The 24,114-nt window shown below is 38.7% G+C and overlaps 1 protein-coding gene across 1 annotated transcript; it reads right to left on the bottom strand.

Moving 5' to 3' along the window:
• Nucleotides 1-2,164: 2,164 nt before the first annotated feature.
• clcn5b (chloride channel, voltage-sensitive 5b) lies at nt 2,165-23,466 on the bottom strand. The gene is made up of 13 exons (XM_057343066.1): nt 23,233-23,466; nt 22,773-22,865; nt 18,983-19,131; nt 18,797-18,896; nt 17,757-17,944; nt 15,280-15,402; nt 13,202-13,408; nt 12,741-12,821; nt 9,755-10,321; nt 9,302-9,488; nt 7,342-7,740; nt 6,705-6,921; nt 2,165-4,849 (listed from the first exon to the last, which is right to left on the bottom strand). The coding sequence occupies exons 2-13, from the start codon at nt 22,858-22,860 to the stop codon at nt 4,759-4,761; spliced, it is 2,397 nt and encodes a 798-aa protein (XP_057199049.1). The 5' UTR covers nt 22,861-22,865; nt 23,233-23,466; the 3' UTR covers nt 2,165-4,758.
• Nucleotides 23,467-24,114: the final 648 nt, after the last annotated feature.

Raw genomic sequence — 24,114 nt, 5'->3', positions numbered from 1 at the left:
CCACACACACATTTGACTATCAGTTCTGACCACACACAAATCCATTCAGTTCTCTTGATATAACCACACACAAACTCAGCCTTTTCGAATAACACCACATTAAAACAACCTGTCTGGAGATCCCAAGTGCCTTTGTCTCCTGCCTGCAAAAACAAACCTTCACTCAAAAGCATTCAAACACTTCATCTGACATTCCACTGGCCGTTTCTCCCTAGCAATCCACCAGTCATATGTTTCATCATTAAACCTTTTCTACCATTCATTAAGACCACCGGGCATTCCTATTCACAAACCCATCCTTGTCCTCCTGAATTCTCACAATCCACCAGAATACTCTGGAATGTTATCCAGTCCCGACCCTGTCTAAACCATTTAACATCTCCGCCCAGACCTTGCTTATCTCATTTGTTTGTGCAGGGCCAGGAAAGTAAATACAAACAAACAAATTGGACAGCTGGCACTGGAGGAGCAATGAAGCTGAGATATTTCTGGTTCATAAGTGTCTCTTCTCCTGTCTAAAGCTCATACGCCAATTTGTGACCATTAAGTTTGACATTTTCAAGTAGTTCTTGTCTATGCAAAACGACTATCACAAAGACAATGGTGTTGATATTGCTGAGGTGTTACGAGTGGGCTTTGATGTGCTATGGTGTCAGTGTCACAGTTGGTTTCTAGGTGGATTAATCAAAATAAGGCTCATTCCTAAATCTCCAGACTCACATCCTTCCTTTAAGTGTATAGAATTTCAGCTGTTCTAATATCCCTCAGGCACAAAACCTAACAAACTCTCACTATAGTGCTGTCACAATTGTTAAATAATCGTCTCATCGCAATTATTTGACGTCAACGCAATCATTTCAGATAACCAGAATTATTGTGAATCCTTAGAAAATCAGGGTGATCTGCAGTATCTGCTGCATTCAAATGACATTTCTTCATCATTTGAGTTGTATTCGGCTTTGTATTTCCAGACACGCTGCATCTAGCATGACCTTAATATCTAGTTTTAGTGCTCAAGACAGTCTTCTCTGGTAAGGTCACTCTATAGTACAAATTATACTAGTTATTTACAACATTTTCACATTTCTAAAGTATATATTTTCTTCATTGAATAAATTAATTGTCATTTATTGTTATATTATACTAACCCCGCCTCTAAACCTAACGCCACTGGTGCAAAAGCAAATCGTAGTAAAATGTACAAATGAGATCAATTCGTAGCAATTAGACTATAAATTGACAATTATTCTGTTGTGTTACTCTAAAGTGTTCAATTGGTAAAATATACCATGATATTCCTACACAATCTCAAGTCAAACACGTAACTATTTTACAAGGTGGGTAATTTCTTTAAAATGACACAATTTTTAACCTCAATGTATGTGGGTAAAAAGGTTCAGGTAAAACATGCAAAATATGCACCAGAGCTGAAGAGATTAAAAAATTACATAATTTGAGGTATCATGCATGTCCATAACACAAATGGTGCAGGACAAGTCATGCGCCAAAGTTAAATGCTTAGGGTTAGCGGTTTGTTTTATGGGCATCATACATTTTTATGCTTGCTTTTGAAAACACCACAAATACAGCAGAATCAACCTATGCCTAAAACAGAATTATAAAGGTTTAATAAAAGGTCTATGTATTTTTTTCCCAAACATATTGTTATAAACCAGGGGTGTTAATAGTACTTTAGCGAATTATTATTATTAAGACAATATGAAGTGTTACAAAATCAAGTCTGAGTGTTCCTGCATCTGTATCAATTGCAAAGCATCTGTAAAAATGCTATTGTTGCAAGCAACCATTTTAACAAAAGAAAATAATCCATGTAATAGTTAAAAGAAACAATATATTTCCTTCAAAAGGTAAAAGCGAGCCTGAACAAATATTAAAAATACTAAGATGAGACTCCTACAATCCTCTGATATTTTGGAAGCCCCTCAGCAATGTCCTCTAAATCTCAAAATTAACAGATGTCTGTATGGGCCAACTTCTATAGCCACAGGAGTGATTTGGGGTTATGGGAAATAAATGTTTTAATTTCATATTTTTGGAATTTAATTCTCCTCAAGTCTTATATTGTATTATGTGATTTTCAGCACAATTTAATGTGTCACATAAATATTTATTCTTCTACAGTCGAGTAAATGAAGACCTCTCATGGAATGCAAAAATCACATTTATTCAAATTGACACAGGTGTGAAAAAGTTCATTTGACAATGTGATACAGTATGTTACAGTCATGTACAAAAATACTGCAATAGAATACATTCTTTGTGCAAAATAAATGCATATTAACGTTAACACGTCTCTTTTGTGCAAAAAAAGAAACAAATCCATCATCTGCTTTGGAATAAATTATTATGCATATTTATATTTCTTACTGTGCACTTTTTTGCTTCGTTCACGTTTCACGTGAAACGTTCACGTTTCTTCGGATCAACATCGTTAACGCGCTCGACACCCGTAAAAAGCATGTGTACTTACTAAACTGTGTATTTGTATAGGAATGGCAGGCACATTCTCAAGTAAACGACACCTAAACAACCGTTTACTTGTTTGCTTTCTTGAGTTTAAACAGCCTGTTGGTGACCAACAATTACTTCTAACAGGTGAAGTTTTACCAGCGGTTAAAAGACAAAGTATTAAAGCCCAAATCCACACAGAAGGTGGAAGCAAAATTTCTGTAGATAAGAACATAGCTGTCTATGGCATGTCCTGTTTTACATTACAGCATTTCATTTGGTCCTGGCTCGGCTCCTTATACACCAATCAAGTGTTGGGTTACAGCGCAGATAGGCTCAGCACCCACCCGGACTGCAGGAATGAGTGCAAGCCCTTCCTGCCAAGTCTCTCCAATAACCCCCGTGTGACACAGAAGGGACCCTTTGTGAAAGGACCCTTCCACCGACCACTGAACACTGTTTAATTAACCTTTTCTCCTTTGCTTCCATATTCCCATGTTTTCCTAGGAGGCTGAAAAGAATGCCCTAATCCCCCCGTCCCCATACAAATACACACATATACTGTACACACACACTTTTACTTTCAGTAATCAGAGCTCAAGAATTTCTTTTTTCCCTGCTCTATTATAACAGCGTAGAATTGGCCGTTGTTTAAACACCGGAAATTGCCTTTCTAAGAGTGGAAGGCCTGGTCTGGGCTGCGTGACGGCGCTCCGATGGAAGCGGTAGAGAGACATCCTGGCGACCGGAAGCCCAGACGACCAGTAGCGAACGGGAACAATAGCCCTCTACGACCTCCCTGCCCCGAATCCAGCTCTCGGGAATTACGGCGAGCAGGAGAAGAGAAAGCTGGAGGGTGATTAGAACAGGCACGAAAAGACGTTTAATAGGCCATAAACATGGTCAGAAACGAATGGGGGGAGGGGGTCGAGCAAGAATGCCAAGGAAGGGGACTGCAGTACATAAAAATCAAGGGAGTACAGGGAGAATCTTGTCACGATCTGATCCTCATGACGTGATGAGATGCTTCACAGAGGTCGCGCGAGGACACCATCGCGGTCATCATGGGAAATGCAGTGGAGGTAACAGAATCTCAGTGTGAACAGGTGCAGAATCATCATCATCACATCATCACATAGAGCACCGAGGGGTCCGGATGCTCAGACATCAGTACAGAGACGTCAAGGGATTGTCAAGAGTCCCCAAAGCGTGCAAGCATGCTGTAGCCAACCCGATATGCAGACCCGGCCAAGAGTCAATGACGCACGTAAAGAACAGACACACTCTGTGAGATACTGACTCCTGGTGGTTACAATAAAGAACTGCGGCTGATTAGAAATTGGTAATATTAGTTACATTTTGGACAAAGTGTGCCACGGGTCAAGACCAATAGGCTCAGTGTTGTGAGAGAACACAAAGCGAAGGACAGAAACAAAAAAGGCAAGCAGGTCACTTCAATACAATGCATGACGTTAAGGCACCTTTAAAATGAACACTGGCTGATGTCCACAAACACTTCAAGAGCGGCACGCGAAAACAACCAGAACTTCAAAACCCCATTTTTGACGTCTTAAAGAGTGAGTAACCGGTCTACCGAGTGCATTTTGTTAGTATGTATGACAGCAATGAGCAATTTTCTAATATGATACACTCATTTCGCCACTCAATCAAATGCATTTCTACAAAAGGCCAGCACATCTTCCCACAGGGATCGCTTCACACACACAGGTTCGGGCACGACATCATCAGATCATCTCAGGAATGTTCTCACCCTTCTGAAGTTCCTCTTCAGGTCAGACGTCACTCCAGGGATGACAAGTGCACCATAAATAAATAAACAGTTTAAAGACATGTTGACTCACAAATTTGAGTCCACGTGCGAGTACAAAAAAAAGCATTTGTTGTACACAGGAAGTTAGGTGAGGTACACGAGTCCTGATGGTTCGTTTTAGGGTTCAGATGAGATTTCCAGAGGTGAGAGGACAACATTTTCACATTAACTGTGTCTTTAGCCTCAGGATAAACTAATGTTCCACCGAACCTCCAGCTCCTGTCGAAACATGTCTATGTTGTACTGCAGCAAAACGCTGCCTCAGGCCACTCTCGCACCTTTCTGTAATAGCTCAATAAAACACACACACACACACACACACACACACACACACACACACACACACACACACACACACACACACACACACACACACACAGATGTTTCATCATCCTCATCCCAGAATGATTCAGCCCTTGGTGTGCGTGTGTGTTATTTCTAAAGTATCCTGGCAGTCTTTAGTTGAAAAGGATAGAATCTGGGTCTCTGTTGGCCATCTGCGCCATGTGTTTCAGAATGTCCTTTTTAGTAATGATTCCCAGCAAACGCCTAATAAGAGAGAGAGAGAGAGAGAGAGAGAGAGAGAGAGAGCAGAGGGAAACAGGAGAAAAAATATCAGTTTTAGTTAATACAAATTCACTGATCTGTCAACTGACACAAATATGATACGAAACAAAATGTCTACTTCCTACTTGGCATGAATGCATGAGAGAGAATATGAATATGATGTGTGTACAACATTTATTGTGTGGTTTAGGTTTAGCTACTCTAGTTACAGTGAAATCCTAGAAAATACTTTCACAAAAATACCTTAAACAAACACCTAACCTTAACATTTGAAGCAGTCCTCAATAATAGTACACACCTTATATATCAACCAAATGATGTTTTACTTCAAATCTAATAAGGTTTTGTGTGAGGATTTGGGGGACAGAAAACAGCATCAGTCTGGTTTGAAAATATTTGTCTATGAGATGCTCTTAAACACTAAAACAAACCTGTGTGTGTATGTTCTTGTGAGTTTTTGTCTTTCTATTCTGTGCAATTTTATTGTGCTAGACAGAATAAGGGTGGATCACAAAGAAAGTCCATTTTGATCTGCTCAACATAAGGAGCTGATTAACATGCACACACACATGCACTTGAAAAGCAAAACAACTGTAGAGAGAATCAGCTTCAGCTGTTTTTTTAACAAATATGGTAGGAAGGGCTTTTGTAATCAGGACCTTTGTGAAAACAAAAGAACAGAAAACCAGTATGGACTTTCAGAAAACATACTGAGGGAAAATATCCCCATTATAAAGCTGTTGAGACTGTTTTATTCAATGAATTCTACACACGGTCAAGTTGGTTATATTTGTATAGCACTTCTTATATTGTACTTATTTGTGAAGATGGTTTGAAACAATGAAGTACAATATGAAGTTGGCTTTAAAACAATAAATTCTCCAGTGATCATGGCTGACAGAGTGATCACAGTTTGTTTTGTTTTAAGGGCCGTTCAGGGTTTAGGGATGTTGTCAGAGGTATAATATGCAAGGCCCTAATATTTTCACGATGCTGAAAACGCAGACAGAATCACGAAATCCAGGCATAAAAACGGAATTTACTGTATTGCATGGAATGTAACAGAATTATGCTCATTTTAGACAGATATTTTTTGCCAATGCCGAATTTGCCGGGTTTTACTAACTTGCAAATAATAATAAACACATTACACAAACAGGATTATTATTTTATGTACGTGTGAGCAAGATACATAGAAAGAAACATATCGCTGCTGTCCTTCTAAAACCTCATATCTCCATATTTCGTTTTTTTGTTGCCATAAATCATTTTTTCAAAATATCTAACCAATAAAAAGCACTAAAAAGTGCTTGTCAACTTTGACAACACATTATTTAACCATAAAAAAATGACAGTGTTTTTGCCATTTACAGTTTTTGTAATTTCCTGAAAAACAGCAAATTTGGACATCCGAGGATTTGGAAAGGACAGCAAAGATATGTCTATTTAAATGTAAACTTTTAATAGACTGGTATTCAATTGTATAGTTTTATGATACGTATCAGTGCTTTTTATTAATTGAATGTTTTTTTATTTAATGTGACCTTTAAAACGCACACAAAAATTTAATTGGGAGATCGTAAAGGGTCCTAATTATGCCCCAAATAGACTGGTCTCAAACAGTAAATGGCATGTGCAGAAAAATGCAGTAAAATATAAATCTACAGGCTGTCAGTGCTGCTCATTTCATCTTTCGTTTATTTGAATCTGATGTCACCATATAAATTACAGCCTCCTGCCTCTGATGGGTGCAGAGAAAGCAAAAAAATCTGCTGCTGCTCACATATCTCACGTATCCACAGCTTTGTACAGACCGCACACAGATCCACACACTCACCCATTCTGTGTGACCAGACACTGCCGCAGGCCGAGCTTACGGAAGATGTCCACCACAATTTCCATGGGCGTGTGCACAGTTACAGTAAAGGGGCTGAGGTCTAGAATGCTGCGCAGTTTTACTGCAGGGAGAGCGTTTGGCGATGAGGCCGGATCACATTCAGTGAACAGTACTGCAGACACACTGACAACACCGTTTTGATATCTCCGAGCATTTTCTGATGAGAAAGAAAGAAAATGAAGTTAGTTGAATAAACAAGACTCTTAAAAGTAGAACAAAAAAAGAATGCTGTTCATTACTGAAACCTTAGTCCTAGTCTGATGGAAATGAAACACAAATATGACAAGAACAGACTGAGCTTACAGTTCCAATCTGATTGGCTGGCTGCTTTTAAACATTCTGGAAGTTTATATCAGCGAGCCAGACAACAAAGTTGCATTTAAAAGGCGCCAGGCGGACAACGTTTACAAGATGTGCGGTATGAAATCTTTGATAGATTTTCAAGAGTTTAGCTTGAAACATTTAGTAGCAAGTTACCAAGATATCCTGTGAGAATTCTTTGAAAATATCACAACTACACAACTTTAGTTGATGATTTGTTTTAGACGAAGGTGGAGCCGGGCATGCAAATACATACCTAAAGATATAACCAGATCCTTCCTCAATACAAAGCCCACCAGTCTCTGCGACTCCTGCGTGATCACCACAGGAAAGCCACTGTAGGTGGTGTCTGAGATCAGCCTCTCCACATCTTCCACCGTCATTCCACTTTCTCTTAGCGCAGAGAGAGGCGGGTCGCTCCGCCGTGGCCTCATCACATCTACGGCAAGAGTCTTGTGGTGGAATTCCTCTTTTGGCTCCAGGAAGGGATAACCATTGAGACGGATGTGAGCTTCGTAGATGCCCTCACGACCCAGAGCGTCCGCAACCCATTTGCTGGTCATAGCGGCAGCCATGAGGGGCACGATGTATTCTAAACCGCCCGTCAGCTCGAACATGATGACCACCAGAGAGACGGTCATCCGGGTCACACCACCTGGAGCGGGAAATGAGAAAAAAAAAGAGTTTCCTGTTTGTCGGATTTACAGTGCAGCAGTATTATAGCTTCTAATGACAATCAACAAAAGAAAGCTTCATGCTGCAATGCACGCTGGGTAACATCATAGCACAAAAACTCATTCATGACTCCCAGCATGCATTGCAGTTGATCTGTTTATCTGAATTAGTTTGATGATTGTCACCATTATTGAGGTTTGTATGATGACTGTTGATGTTTAAACTTGTCAAAAAAAACTTCGCCTATTTTGCCCCAGAAATTTTGCATTTGTGACCAGAACGCATCAATCAATCATCAATCTTACTATAAATTTAAAGCAGCTTCTTCATTTTATAACACACCATAAAAGCAAACAACTATAACTGTCCTCTTGTGACACATCACTTTTTAATGCTTTACATGTGCTTTTGTTAAGCACATTCACAAGCATGGAAAGAGAACAGAAGAAATGGAGGAACTGACTTAACAACGTCAAGAATCAAGGTCCCAACTAAAGCAAACACTGATCACAATAATGGTTTGATGAAATTTCATTTTTCAACATGAATTGCGGGTGCAAGTTATTTTGATTCAATGCCATTAACAATGACAAATCAATATTTTTTAACATTGATTTAATGGTTGCTTGCTATCAGGCTATTAGAGTTGAGTATTCTGTTGTGTTGGCATTTTAAACAGTTTTTGTGACGTCTGTTTTAAGAGTTGTGCAGAAGAGTATCTTGTTGGGTTTACTTGATTCAGTCATGTTCACTTAACATGTTACTTTCATTTTGACTTTATGTGTTTCACTCATGTTCTCTCTACATGTTAATTTCATGTTAAGAAAACATGACTCAAACATGTGGAACCACTGTCCATGGTTGAATTATTATGGTCAACCAAAGAGCTTCTTTTTTTTTTGTGCAAGTTTGAGCTAGAAACCTATACACTTGTGTTAAATGAAAGTGATTTGTTCAAGTTAAGTGAACAGCATCAAAAAAACATTTTTTTCAATAGTGCCCCAGAACCGTTTGGTCGCAAACTTTCTTCTAAATGTTTTTTTTTTAGTTCATAAGAACAACAAAATGTATCAAGGTATGCAACAACTCGAGGGTGAGAACTTTATGATATTTTAAATTTTGTATGAACTATCCCTTTCATATTTTCCGTGGCTGTATATGGCTTGGCTTCTCTTTTACTAAAAGATAACTTTTTTGCGTGTTTTACTGCAGTTTTCATTTTTGCAGGTCTGACCAGGGGAAAACTACAGCATGAGTCACTCGCCAACGCTCATTACTTCCTATGGTGTTTCCTATGAGCGATAGTGTGACTTGCCTTACCAACCATCACATAATTAGGATGTATAAAGAGAACAACTCATTAAAAGTGTGATACAGCCGAACACACAGAAAGGGAAATCAACGTTCCAGAAAATACCCTCTAAATGCTTCTGCATGGAAGACGGCACAAGGCAGTTTGGTTCAATTGAGAGCTGAACAATAAACCAACTGGAAAATGAATCAGTCAATTACACACAGAATGCGGCTGAATCACCCCTCACCCAGACAGGCTGCCGCGCCCACCATGGCGTACAGGCCTGGCGTGATGCAGTCTGCTCCGGGAGAGCACCAGCCTCTGAAAACCGGCCAGTCGTGGTGGTAGATGGCCAGCTGCTCCATGCCCACACCAAGAAGTCTTCCAGCTATGGCACCCACCGCCATACTGGGTATGAACAGTCCGGATGGCACCTGGAGAGAGAACAGGGAACAAAAGGAAAGTAAGCGAGCATGACAGAGGGTGCATGAACATTAGCCTTTAATGGACATTTCTGCAGTTGGCAGACACTTTAAACTTTTAAAAACTTTAAAAGATTTTCAAGCGATACATTTTATGAGCACATGCATTTCCTAGAAATCCAACCCATACGAGAGCTCCAGAAAAGTTCATTTACAGTCATAAGCATGTTTATTTATATCTCCCTCTACTTGTACATCTACAGCAAAAGGTTCATTACCTTCATGCCAAATGTAACCACAGTGATGAACATCTTGAAGAGCAGAGCAAGCGCTAGCTGCCACATGGCCGTGTAGAGCCCTGGTCCCGCAGGTCGGTCTGCCAAGCCATTAGAGCCATTGACAGCGGTAACATTTCCCAGTACGTTTCCGCTTTTGCCGGTGTAGTCGCAAAGCTTAGCGGAGTCCAGCAGTCCACAGTCATTGAAGAGTTCAGAGATGAGTTCACTGCTGCTCATCCGCGTGTACTCGTTTGGAAACGCTAGCAGCGCTGTCACCAGCGTCACCACCAGAACCTCCAGCACAGGGTAGTGGCCAAGCCGAGTGGTCTTCCGCTTACGACACCAGGCAATGTTAGCTCGAATGAAGAAAGCCCCCCAGAGACCGCCGAAGATGCCCAGAAGAACGAAAGGTAAGAGCTCTAAAAGATGCCAGGGAGTGTGGAACTCCACGTAGAAGAGGACCAAGCGACTGTTGCCGAAGGGATTGATGGAGCGAAGCGTGAACGCAGCAACTAGAGCGGCGAAGAACGAACGCCAGAGAGTCTTCAGAGGGAAGTAGTAGCTGACCTGAAAGAAAGAATAAAAGTTAGAGAGGGATAAGATGTTTTACACTTTTTTAGCAAATATTTCATGCTAATTCAGACAATTACATAAGCATTATTGATGCAGCATTAAAGCATTAACTAGATTTTAGAAACAAAAGAAAAAGGCATGATTTTGACAGAGAATGTAACATGTTTAATGCAAAAATAAAGTAAAAACGTTGATCTAGTGACTACTAACTACTTTTTATTAAATTAAAGAATAGTTCACCCAAAAATGAAAATTCTGTTATCGTTTACTTACATTTACATTTTCGCATTTGGCAGTCGCTTTCATCCAAAGCGACTTACATTGCATTGTACTATACATTTTGTTTCTGATTGTGTAATCGCCTGGGACCGAACCCATGACCTTGGTGTTGTTAACACAATGCTTTAACCACTGAGCCACAGGAAAGCGCACCCTCTTGTCATTTCAAACCTGTATCACTTTCTTACTTCTGCAGAACACAAAAGAAGATATTTTGAAGAATGTTGTTAACAGAACAACGGCGATACCCATTGACTTACATTGGTTTTGTGTCCAATGTAATAGCGAATGGGTACCTCCGTTGTTCAGCTACCAACATTCTTGATGATGTAATTTTCATTTATGGATGAACTTCACTTTAATGTAAAAATGCGGCTTGAGATGCTGAAAGAAATGGTTGTATTTTGTTTAGTAGCCTATTTGTTTTTTTCAAACAAAACCATCCCCATATTACAGATGCATTCTTTTGCACTGATTCATCATCCACTTGCTATTGCCATTTTAATAATGACAAGTTATGTTCGTGCTTTTTATGGGATATAAAAAGAGAGTGAAATTGCCCTTTTTGGCACATTAATATGAATTTTGAACAACATTTGATATTCACAGTATTCTGTAATTTTATAATATCTTCAGGACAACTATCTTGATCATATCTCATATCACCCAGCTCTAAATACAAATCATGTATTCATCGTCTCGAGACCCTCACATTTAGTTTTATTCCATTCAAGGTGCATAACCGTGCATCGCTCGGTTATTTGGATATACAGTATATAGGGTTGGAAATCGAAAATCAATTCCAATTCGGAATCGGATTTGAAAGGTTGAGAATCGGACCGGAATCGGATATTTGAAATAAACATGTACATTTCTCTTATCAATTCCTGTGTGCATATTTTCAGAAATGTGCCTGTGTTAACATGTGATAAAGCACAGGAACCAGATATTTACCATAGTTTCACTAGAGTAACTACAGTTTAACCATGATGTAATTCAACTATGGTAATATAAAGTGTAATATTCAGAGAAAACATGGTTGCTAGGTGTATATATACACAAAACAGTGCTCATAAATATATAGGCTAAATGACTATACAGGTTTCATACTTCAACTGTGGAATTGAAACTGGGAGTCGATGAGAATCGAAATCGATAAGCAGAATCAGATTCGGAATCGATAAAATTCAAACGATACCCAACCCTAGATATATTTATTACACGGCTTGTTGGAATGCTTGATTCTGATTGGCCGGTCATGACATTTGCAGGTTCGTTATTCCCAGATAACAACCTCTCAAAAATCATTTTGACAGGTTTTTTTTACATATTAAATATATCTTTTAATAACATATGTGACATTATATTTACAAATGATTAAACCAAATTGCCTGTTCGTGACATTTGAACATCGTTTCTTACCTTAAAACCGAAACTAAACGGCTTTTCCTTCTAGCTAAAAAATATTTGAAATTCACATTTCATGTCCAGTTTTTTTCTCATGTGGCAAGTAGCCGTGTAATAAGCGGGACAATGTACAAGCAGCCAGCTGTTATCACGAAATAAGCCCCTTCCCCTTTTTTTTTACTTGTACATATTTACATACATACATAGCTTTACGCTCTATATCTTTATCTTATGTTTATTGTATTGTATTTATTAATTTTTTATAGGCCCTTATTTAAATCATTGTGTACTGTATTCTATTGTGTTATGGTCTCTGTGTACTGTTGTTTCTGTTTCTGTGTTCTGGATGCTCCTGTCACCAAAACAAATTCCTTGTATGTGCAAACATACTTGGCAATAAAGCTCTTTCTGATTCTGATTCTGATTCAGTGTTATACAAGATCCTCCGCTTTGCATCAGGTCCTGATCACACTGTCGGGGCTTATTTCTGCGATAACAACCGGCTGCCTGTACATTATCCCTTACTTAATATACTTCAAAACCTTGGCATTTCAAGTTCATGGACACATTTATTTGTCATTGACCCTTCTAACGCATTAAATAAAAATCATAAAATGCTATGGACACAATCAGACTAGGTAGTGAACCAGAAAATAAACAATTGTTTATAAAAATCTATTGGAATTTGTAAAAAAAAGAGCTAGAAAATGCAATGAAAAGTGTTTACCTCCTCCAGACTGAACAGCACCCCTCCAATAGGAGCACCAAATGCAACTGACACACCCACTGCAGACGCTGCAGACAAAACCTGATACACACATATTTACCTTATTTACAATCCATGTCATTGTCAACTAAAATGCATAATAAAAAGCATGTTCATCCTCCCTAACTCATGAACACAATAAATAATACAGTCATGTTGTGTAAGGCGAACAGCCTAGAAAAATTCTGTCCACAATTACTCAGGCCCGACCAATTGGCAACTGGTAACTTTCAGCACTTCAACTAACAGAGTCCAAGCCAGGAGGCTTATATCAATGTATTACATTACGAGTTTTGATCCAAGATACAAAATACCCTCTGCATCCCCTGTAATCTTTCCTTCACACTATCCCACACTCCATTTTCCTTATCTCTACATCACTCCATTCCGCCTCTCCTTATCTCTTTCCCAGTTCCTCTCACCTCTCGTCTCTTGGCCTCGTTTCGACGGTATTTGGTGAAGAAATGGCAGAGGATATTTGCGCAGCAGCAGGCGACATGGACCAGCGGGCCCTCTTTTCCCAGACTGAGGCCAGAAGAGACGGCCAACACCAGTGTGATGGTCTTTATGATCAGAGTCCACTTTCCCAGGTACCCTCGAATTATGAAACCACTCAGGATGGTCTTGATCTGCAAGAAAATAGAGAGGTGTTTTTAAAGAATCCGAGAAATTGGTCCAAAACTGGTCATTTCCCTGAAACAGACTTGTGGAACCGTTTTTTTTTTCATTGAAGCAGACATTCTTGGCATGTCTTGGAGGAAATAGATCATTTTTAGAACACCCATTAAAACCAGCCATAAATCTGACCTGACATCTCATCCACGCTGTAATAATCTAGGTCAGTAATATCAATACGATGTTGGTTTTCCAAACTGACTTGTGACCTACATTGTCGTCCCTGCCAAGTTGGGAGTGCAGAAGGCATTGTGGATGAACATCTGAAAACATTTTAAACAACTGAAAACATGAAATAAAACCGTAAAAGTGATGGAAAGTGTAATGCACTGATATGCATCTTTCCAACTGTCTGTCTGTTCTCGCTTCACTCAGAAGACTGTAAAAATGTCTACTAATGTCTGGCTCACAGCTGCTATTGTGTTTTGGATGTTTGCTGGACTGTTGCTAGGTGGTGATTTTTGTAATAAAAGTAGATTTGAGTTATCATAGATGTACTGTACATAGCACACAGTGCAGAAACAGAATTTCAATACTTAAAACTAAGAGTTTGATAAGCAAGCACGACTCAGAACTACTGTTTTGAAGAAACATAATATTGCCCAGAGAAGCTATAAAATAAGTTCAAGTGTTCTCTTGAGAAAACACACGGAAAAAAAATTACAGTGATGCATAGCCTGTGGGCTTTGGTGAGTTCGAAAAGCACCATTATTCAGTTCAAATAATGGTGTACAATGTGATGCTAGTGGCATAACACAACACACTTCACCTTTAAAAGCACAGCAGAGAATAAGACATCTCTCTGTGTCTGCTTTCACTATCAATGACCTTCCACTATCAACAACAGAAGTTGTCTGTTTCGGTCTGTGTGTGTTCCGTTAAATTCAGACCAGAGAGAGGAAGAGATTTACACAGTAAAGAGCTTCGGGCGGGATGTTGAGTCATTTTAAGACAGCCCGGCCACACGTCCTCGTGCAACTTCAGATCTTTACAAACCTTGAACACAGCACTGTATCTGTCTACAGAATAGACCCTTTATTAGACTACAGTGGATTCTGACTACCCATAGTATATGAATGTTCATTTCAGTACTACACACTGTATTACACCATGTGACTGTTTTATGTCACTGACACCCCACATGAAACTATTAAAAGGACTCTTGCATCAGCCTCATGTCATATTTCATTTACAGTACGGTGAAAGTACAAGACAAAATATGGTAAGACACCCCATTGACGCTTAGAACAACCACCCTAGAAACTAAGAAGTTTTAGGCATTACTTAGATGTTCTAAAAAATAATTCCATGAATAGATTTTATTTTAACTTAAATAAACCCAAAAAAATGAAATAATAAACCGATAAACTAAATCAAAGCAATATTTCCTGTGGCTTTTTTGTTTCAAGCTTTTCTGTTTCACACACAGTTTTTAAGATAACTTTGAAAAAAAAACTTTGTTGTGACAACAAATGTGATGTTGATTTTTTGCTTATATAATGTTTTTATTGTAAATAATGTCATAATACATGTGTTTAGCTGTGCATTTTGTACACAGTGTACTGCCAGTACATTGTGTTTTCTGCAAACCTTTTAAATTGTTATACTGTAACTACGTGACTTTAATGTCAGTGGACCATAAAGGATTTTAATTCACAGCAAACTCACGTGTATAGTGGCAACAAAGTAATTAGATCTATTTTCTTTGATCTATTATCAAAGTTTATTGATAACATTCGAAACTGCATAAACAGAAAACAATCTGTCAAGAAAAGAAACTATGGCTAAAGCGAATGATACAGGTGTGAGAGTGTTTGTGTCTCACCTCTGGTATTCCTGAACCACAGGCGTACGGGGCAAACGCTCTGACAAGACTCACGGCCAGGAAGGCAAAGAGAAGAGCCAAGCACACATACATCAGGTAATTCACCACATATGCACTGGTCCCCTGCAGGACACACACAGAATAAAGCGGATGGGTAAAGGCCTTATACACTGTCACCCCCTACAGGACTTATTCAAACACAAGCCCTTTTTACTGAGCCCATAATGGGATTAAAACATTAAAAAGATCAAAATATTAAATCTTTTAACCAGGGTGTCGAAAATAATTATGGGGGTTATACAGGAACCCTTGAGAGCTTTACAATAGATGGTTTCAGCGGCAGCCACATAAACAAATGTTATGTGGCCCTAACTTAACTTCCGGTAGTCCTCTGCAAAGAATTAATAACTGTAGTTTTAATTTAATTTAATGCAATTATTATACACTAGAATATTAATATAAATGAAATATAATTTTTATTTTAACCAAACACAGACTGCAAGTTAACTTCAGGCCAGGTGCGTGCGTCCGATGAAACCGCCTATAGGTAATACATTACAAAATATAAGCACTGCCATTACTGCTTTATTATAGATTTACATATCACAAAAAAGTTACTGTTTTCTTCATCACTGTTAGTAAAGCTGTATTTAGGAGGTACAAACAGATCATAAGTATTGCGGAAGATTAATATTGACAGATAATACCATTGAACAATAACTATAGAAACACCTTTAAAGTAATAGTTCACCCAAAAATGACAATTTTGTCATCATTTACTCACCCTCTTGTCATTTCAAACCTTTATGACTTTCTTTCAACCGCAGAACACAAAATAAGATATTTTGAAGAAAGTTGGTAACCGAACAGCACCGGCCCCCATTCACTTCTATTGTATGGACAGGATACAAAACCAGTGCAAGTGAATGGGGTCCAGTTAACAACATTTTTCAAAATATCTTCTTTTGTGTTCCGCAGAAGAAAGAAAGTCATCCAGGTTTGAAATGACAAAAGGGTGAGTAAATGATTTTTGGGCGAACTATTCCTTTAAAGGGATGTGCAACGGTGTTTCATGCATTCTGACTTCTTTACCATGTTAGACGTGCTGTCTTCTCATGCTTGACATGGTTAACTTGTCAAAAAACGAGTTGAACGTATGACGTAGTATTTCTGTGCTCGATACACTCCCCCAGCATTCGTGTAGGTTTCGGAAAGATTTTATCGAACATGAAAATCCGTTTCGTAACAAGTTTTCTTAGTCCCTTATTGGACAATTCTCCTGGAAAAGCACGCCCACGTGTCAACCAAGGAGAGCGGGAGAAGGAGCATGCCCACACGTCAACCAGCTGGAGCAAGAGAGAGAGAGCACTGCGTTCGCCAAGTTCAGCTGTGTTTGTCTGTTCACTGCATTTCGGTGAGGAATGTTATATAAAAGGTGGATATAATGCTGGATTTGGGGATCGTCTTAAACTGATAGATGGCGCGCTCCCAGTGCTAAAAGATGCCGGTCATGAACGGTCATATTTCTGTGTTTTGTTGGCAAAGGGTGCGCACGTGCTTTAGTTCCGCCCTCCCCCCATCCGCAAGCATCATATGTTTTCGTAAGTAATCGTACAGCTATATCTGTCTTTTATAAATGTGATCCAAGTAAAGACTGCAAGTACTCAAGATTAACATGACATATGCAGAAACTGTCTGAGTTACGGCCACTTTAAAAAGTGTTAAAAAGTTAGTTCACCCAATTATTTGTTTGCCTCCAAACACAGAAGTTATATGGAAATGGAACCATATGCAAGAATTTGGAACATTATGATATTTAATTTCTTTAAAAAAGAATTGACCCAAGACCATCATTGTATAATTCACACATTGAAAATAGCATATAATCAAATTATGATCCTTCAATTAACACATTTACTCTAAGTACTTTTACAAATTGAAATGATTAGCATAATATTATAAAATAATTATTATGCTAATCATTTCCTGTGCTGTGCCATTTCTTCAAATCGGTACAGCAGCTTCTTTGTCAAACCAGAAGGTGGCGATAGTCCTGCTGAAGTATGAAAAGGTTACACAAGCACACATGGCTGTAATCCACAGGAAGTGAGGCAGCTGGATTCCATTTCATTCAGGCTTCTCAGAACCCTTACTTATAACATTTATTTGAAAATCCTGGAAATTACTGTAAAGCTTGGCTTCGGCTGAATTTGGGATAATTATTACCATAATCAGACCACAAAGACAGCACAACAAATACATCAGCATATCATCCATCAACTTGATGATGAATGAACAATAACCTCCTTTTCTCATGCAAAGGAAATAAGCTCAAGTGTTGTTATTTCAAATATGATATTTAAAGCAAAAAAATCACAAGATGAGGAAGTGGAATGATTCACTTCACATGTAAAATTCTCCTCCAGGGTCCGTATGTACCATACAGTACATCCATGCGGATGGAACATAAAACTCACCTCATTGACTCCAACCATGAGCTCCGCCCAGCTTCTCCACTGAGGGCACTTGTCTCTTTCCTGAAAAGTGGTTTCATTGGATGTCCAGCAACAGTGTTCATGATTAAACCAGAACCCATTAAGGCACACGCCTTCCTTCAGGTCTGTCATCCAATGGGCAGCAATGTCTATACCTCCAGCCAAGGCCCCTGGAGGGGGGAGAGATGGGACACAGAACACCTTCAAATCACACCGTGATGCACAGTGATCCATCAAACTTCTCATAATAAAACTACATTTTTACATTTTCTGAAGAAGTGTGAGTAGTGCTGGCCTGTGCTAAACAATGCTGTGGTGGTTGTCAGGTCAGTCCTATGTGGTTGCTAAAGTGTTCTGAGAAGTTTTGTGCACATTGCTTTGTGGCAGCTAAATTTAGTTACTGTTGGTTTCATACTCGCTAAAGTCAAGAGAGCTGACCCGCAAATTTAGTTTTTTTTTTTGCTTAGATAAAGATGGCTGTGGTCCCTTCTTTAATGCAAGCATTTAAGTATGATTGTTAAAAAACCTAATAGCATTTAATACTTTAATCTAATACCTTAAATTTGTTTATGTTTGTATAAATACCTAACCGCAGTGGTCACTAATTATTCTTTTTTTATACTTTTATGATAGAACACCACTACTATAGACTAATTTAGTACTTCAGGTCAAATCACTTGAAAGGCAAACAGCACCGTTCCAGAAGCACTTCCTTTTTCATTTTATAACACTACACACACAGTATAAAAATATACAACCAACAGAACATTAAGAACTAAATCAAAAATGTTAATCAAACATTTTAATGCCTTAATTAAATATGTGAAATAAAAAAAAAAGCTGAAACAGGAAGTGATTCTGAACCAGTGTTGTTTATGTCTTGCAAAATCCAAGGTATAGTCATAATTTAGCTGATAATGTTGTTCATCAGAAAAACGATTCTGTCTGACTGCAATTAAAAAGTGAGAAGTGTAAGTAGGAAGTGAGGAAGTAAACAGGAAGTGGGCATGACGTGGGCAGACCTGACATGAGTCCAATGAGGAGCATTAAAAGCCAACCGGAGAAAGCATCACTGACGCTGAGCAGCAGGGCTAGTGTGGACTGTTTGCTCTTGTTGGTAATCTGAAGTCAAATCAAAATGTTGAAGTGGTAAGATGTGGTAAGATCCAAAGATCATGGCTGCACATGTGCATGAATTCTTCGCTCACCTCTCTGTGCCGGTCTCTGTCTTTGGACTTCTCTCTAACCCAGTCGATGGTGTTGAAGTCCTCATATGTACCAATTCCAGGAACATTCTCATCCAGCAGATCCATCAGTTTAGGACTACTGTTCTGTACCCACTCCACTTTACAGCGGCCTGCAAAGACGACAGAAAAACTCACTGGTCACTCACTTAAACTATTATGCAGCATTGCATGTCTACGCCATTTTTCGATTGTGGGAGCAGAATGCAAATAAAATTACATTTGATCATGAACAATTCACATTGTGGCCTGAGAGGAAATACAGATAATATCCAATTCCCTAATTCATTGATATTCAGAGCTGTTAGCATGTACTTGGGTTAGAACAAGGTTTTGTTTCTCAGTGGTAAGTACAAGTAATGGTGAAATGGATGATTTGTCAGATTTCCAAAGGGGACAAATTGTGGGAGCACATATAGCAGAAGCCTTGTACTCTAAGCAAAAAGATAACAGTTTAGTAGTAAGTAAAGTAGTCTAGTATTTTAAAGTAAATATAATAATACATGCATTCATGAAATGTATACTGTACATGGTTTTCCTTATCAAACAATAATATAAGAAACAGTTGTTAAAGCTACGGTACCATATTAACTAACGGCACTATTCAAATTTTTATGTCAGATCAAATGACACAAATGAATGCACATGACTTTGAGCCCTGTCAAATGCTTCTAATCCAACAAGTACAGCTGGTTTGACAGATGTAGAGGCAGAAACACCAGTTCTTCAAAATGGTTTAAAAATGTAACACAGGTAGAAAGATTCAGGTTCAACATAAAACAAGGCCACTCACAGTACAGGATACTATGCTACAAACGGGCATGTTGATATTGTTAACATAAAAACGGCTATGTATGACAGGTATGTTCCCAGCTTCAAATCTGTTTATGCTAATTCAAGACTGGTTTGTGCTATCACAATCCATGCAAAAATCTGAATCAGAATTCGCTTTATTGGCCAAGTGTGTGCAAACACACAAGAAATTTGTTGTGGGGGGGTTTTAGCACTTGGTACATACATATATACGTGACATGAAAAACTGGAAGAACAATTAGTAAGTATAAATAAGTAAAACTAGAGGTAATACTACTACTAATAATGTTGTATAAAATTTGATTTATGTACAGATTTGTGCATTTACAGTATATACAGTTGTATAAATAAAATATGCATATGTGTTTACATAATACTTAAGAAAGTGAGAGGTGGTAATTAGGAGTGTAGCAATAAATTACAGGAAAAACAAACAGAAATGAAACTAAAACAATATTTTACCCTTAAATTCTTTGTTTGTTAACTTACATTGTTTCAAAAGTTGCTTCACATCACATGGAACGAAGAAAATCGTACAGGTTTGGAACTACATTAAAGCAAGTAAATTTAGAGAGAATTTTCATATTTGTGTGAACAGTTTTGAAGCATCTGAAGTTATTATTTGCAACGAAAGGCAATGTTTGCTGTTGTCTTTAAAGAGACAAAAAGTAATTTGAGTTGTACTGTAAACATGTCCATTTTCTTAACAGTAAGTTCTGAAGGAAAGTCAACAAGTCATACTGAACATACTGGACAGTTTAGTACTTAAAAGAGCCGAAGGACTATATGGCCTTAAGATTTGAACCCATAAACTTGAGTCTGAACTGAACTTTGGATTCAGAGGAGGAAAGATGTTTAAAGTGTGGTGGTGTTTTTAAATCAACCAGCAGGCCTATTAAATGAATGCTTTGTATGTCTGTGCAAGTCTGTATGTGGCGGGGTCAGGATGTTCTGGCAAACATTCACAAATCAGCATTTTATTAACCAAAAGAAGCATTACACTGAGAATATGATCTCTGTAGACACATATCTAAAACAAGAGGTTAACATTCTAACACTGTATCTATACTGGACTATACACATGGATTCATAATGAACCCCTTTAAGGATTGTGACAACAAATTACAAGAAAAGGCACGAGGCAAGTTAATGTCAGAAAATTATACAATTAATACAAGCTCAGAAATAACCAAAAATGGCCTTAGCGCAAGATATTCTAATGGGCTGGTTGCACGTAGCCGCCATATTAGATTTCCGATCAGCGAGTGTGGGCAGGATTATTTCTGGTCGTATAACACTGTATGGGAAAAGTGGGGTTTTTGGCTGGCAAATATGGGCATTTTTAGATAAAAATAAGAAACTGACATATCAGTGATATAACAGAAAAACCTCTTTACATTGCTGAGTGCCTTGTTAAAGTCACCATGAAATCAAAAGGTGTCAAAAATCAAAAAGTGTCAAAAATCAAAAAGTGTTTTAAACAGTGTTGTGTAAAGATTATTATAAATGATTTATCCGTGCACACCTTTATTTATTTTTATTCATTTGCACTCAAAAACATTAAGCTCTCTTCCCCCTCCCAACTCTTCACAACATGACTTAAGCAACAAAAAAGGGGTAGGGACCATACTGACTCTCTATTGGCCAGGCATTTTAGCCCTCCACAACAGATTGTAAACTGGCATTCAAACCAGAGCCGTCGCGACAGAAGTTCAACATTTTCGTGTCACGTGATTCATGGAGCCTTCAGATAGTTCCAGGAAGTTATGTTTTCTATTTAAATGCTTTATTTCTTTCATTTTGTTATTAAAATTAAATGACTCATGTGTCAAAAGTTTACCTCAATTGGTCTGTTTAGCCGCAGCTCCATGCGATACTAGTAACTTCAGAAAAGTCAAACAGTGACAAGACGTTTCCTGTGCTGATACGATCAGCTAGCATACTGACTAACAGGTCATGTGACATGCCCTTTTCTATTCACATGTATTTATCTGGCAGACACATTCAGCTAACATTTACCATTTTATCAGTGTGATGGTACGACTGCAGGAGCTACCTGGTACAGTGACACCCCAGTATGATGCTATTAACCTTGGATAGAAATGACCCTGTTTACATCTCCCTGCATCAACCAGACCATCCAGAACACTTGATCAATATCAGTGATCTGCCCCTCCCCCTTTATTTTGTCTTTGTGCACCTCTGAAAACAAACAGAAACACATGCAATGGATATGTTGCCACAGGCACATGATCAACTGCTTTTATAATTGTTTTGTCATTATCTGGAAGCATAAAGCAGTCTGGTAGAGATGTGCTGGGCAGGAAGTGCCATTACACAAATAAATAAATAATGCTTAATAAATAATGAAAACTCATTTAAAAAAAATTAAAAATTCTTGTCACAACTAGCTATGCTTTTAACATATCAAAAGCTTTTTAAAGTAATAGGGACGCCTATTCACAAACACATGATGCCATCTGAAACCATCACTGTACCATGGTGCTACCACAGAACATGTTGAGCAGATCTTGTGATTCTTTGCTTTAAAGTTAATGTTATGTCGACATTAGACTTTTCTCAGTTACTGAAGCAAAGAAATGGGGAGTGAGGAACAGAGAACAAGTTGTGCAATACAATGTGGGGAGCTTCCCGGAACAACAACTTGTTTGTGACATCACCACAACATCATCTGTATCTACGCAGACAGAAAACAGAGTGATAACCTGATCTGTCCACACGGACAAGATCATTACTATTACTTGCACTACAAGGATGAGCTGTGTGTGCGTTACTACGACCCGAAATAAGAAAGGCAGCCTCTAAAACGCTTCACTTATCAAATGTTTAAGAGTCTACAAACTTACTATCTAAAAACTGGCACGCAAGCATGTTTATATTAATAAGCAGCAAGATATCACGTCACTCATGCAGTCCCTACCGGCGCTGAAGTCCAGAGGAGGCACATCTTCACTGAAGTCAACCGAAGCATCCGAGATATCCACCAACTCATCATCGCTGTCCATCATATGCCCTGTCGGAGCAAAGAAAACATAAATGACTACTAAATCAAATCACTGAATAAGTGTTGGGAGACGCTGTTATTATGTATGTCAGACTGATTGACAGCTTCAAATGTGATCAGACTGAAACAAAGTTTCTCTTCCTCTGTGTGAGACAGGTTACAAACTTGAACGACTCGCTTATTTAATGATAACATTCTTTCGTTGAAAGATACATCACAGTCTCCATTCAGTAGTCATTCTGATCTGTTTCTATAGTCGTCACGACCACATACGTACGTTAACTTTTAACTTAACATAACTCCGCAACAAACTAGATTTTTGAAAGTTTCTGCACTATGATGAAGCTCACTTAACGGACAATATAGGAACACATACCTCTCCGGAGGCTTTGCCTAGTACTGGACTCCGCGGGTCTTGTGATCGGGATTTTAAAGTCTCGGTTTTAGGAAATACCTACGTAACGTTCACCGGCTTTCAGTAAATTCCATCAACTCGTGCGTCACTGTTTACCCGGTACATCCATCTCACAGTCTCTTTACCACTGACGTTCTAAATCACATCGCACAGGACCTTACGGTCTCATGTGACGTGGTCTGGCAATAGTGTCTGTCTGCGGACTGCAAGAGAGGGGCGTAACTGGGAAGGAGGCGTAACTGGGAAGGGGGAGTAAACTGACGTCGCCTAAATCACATAGAACCACGCGAGATGTTATCGGCAAGATGGCCGCTCGCAGACATATAAAAGTACAAAAATTAGACTATGGGTACTGAAATCAAACAAATCTCGGTCTTACTGTTTTAGTTATTTACTATAATAAAACCATGGCAATTTAAGAATATCAAAAGTGATGTTTTTTGTTTGTTAAGCAGATGTTGACCCATAAATACTGGCGTGTATGTTGCATCAAGCTTATATGCTCATATGTTTTTCGTAAATTTAAATTTTAACATGTCATTTTAATGCTATTACTTTACCCAGCGTATTTAGCTCGAGATATCGAGATAACAACTTTGTGATCAGGCATTACAACTACATACTAAATTGGGTCTTAAGCGGACACAATTCACACGGGAACCGAATTTGGCCTTGTCCCAAATGGCGCACTTGCGGTCTCGTGGACTTAAATTGCGCGTTCTCGCCAAGTCTACGAGTCTAGGGTGTCCCGTTTGTCTTTTTAGCGCTCAGAAGTCTGCTCGCGAGCGCCTCCTTTGTGCCCTCGATGCGGTCTTCAGCGAAGCCCGCATTGACTGAGACTCC

This window comes from Triplophysa rosa, linkage group LG1 (genome assembly GCF_024868665.1).
Source record: "Triplophysa rosa linkage group LG1, Trosa_1v2, whole genome shotgun sequence".
NCBI lineage: Eukaryota > Metazoa > Chordata > Actinopteri > Cypriniformes > Nemacheilidae > Triplophysa > Triplophysa rosa.
Note: the sequence above shows the minus strand (reverse complement) of the source record. Positions and strands in the feature narration are given on the sequence as shown.

What these genes read in the sequence shown, in the direction of transcription:
- clcn5b (XM_057343066.1), bottom strand. Translation starts at nt 22,860, where the DNA reads ATGATGGACAGCGATGATGAGTTGGTGGATATCTCGGATGCTTCGGTT. An exon ending in TCCTCTGGACTTCAGCGCCG is followed by an intron (nt 19,132 to 22,772) that starts GTAGGGACTGCA and finishes TCGTCTTTGCAG; the next exon opens with GCCGCTGTAAAGTGGAGTGG. An exon ending in GGGCGCGGCAGCCTGTCTGG is followed by an intron (nt 7,741 to 9,301) that starts GTGAGGGGTGAT and finishes TTCCCGCTCCAG; the next exon opens with GTGGTGTGACCCGGATGACC.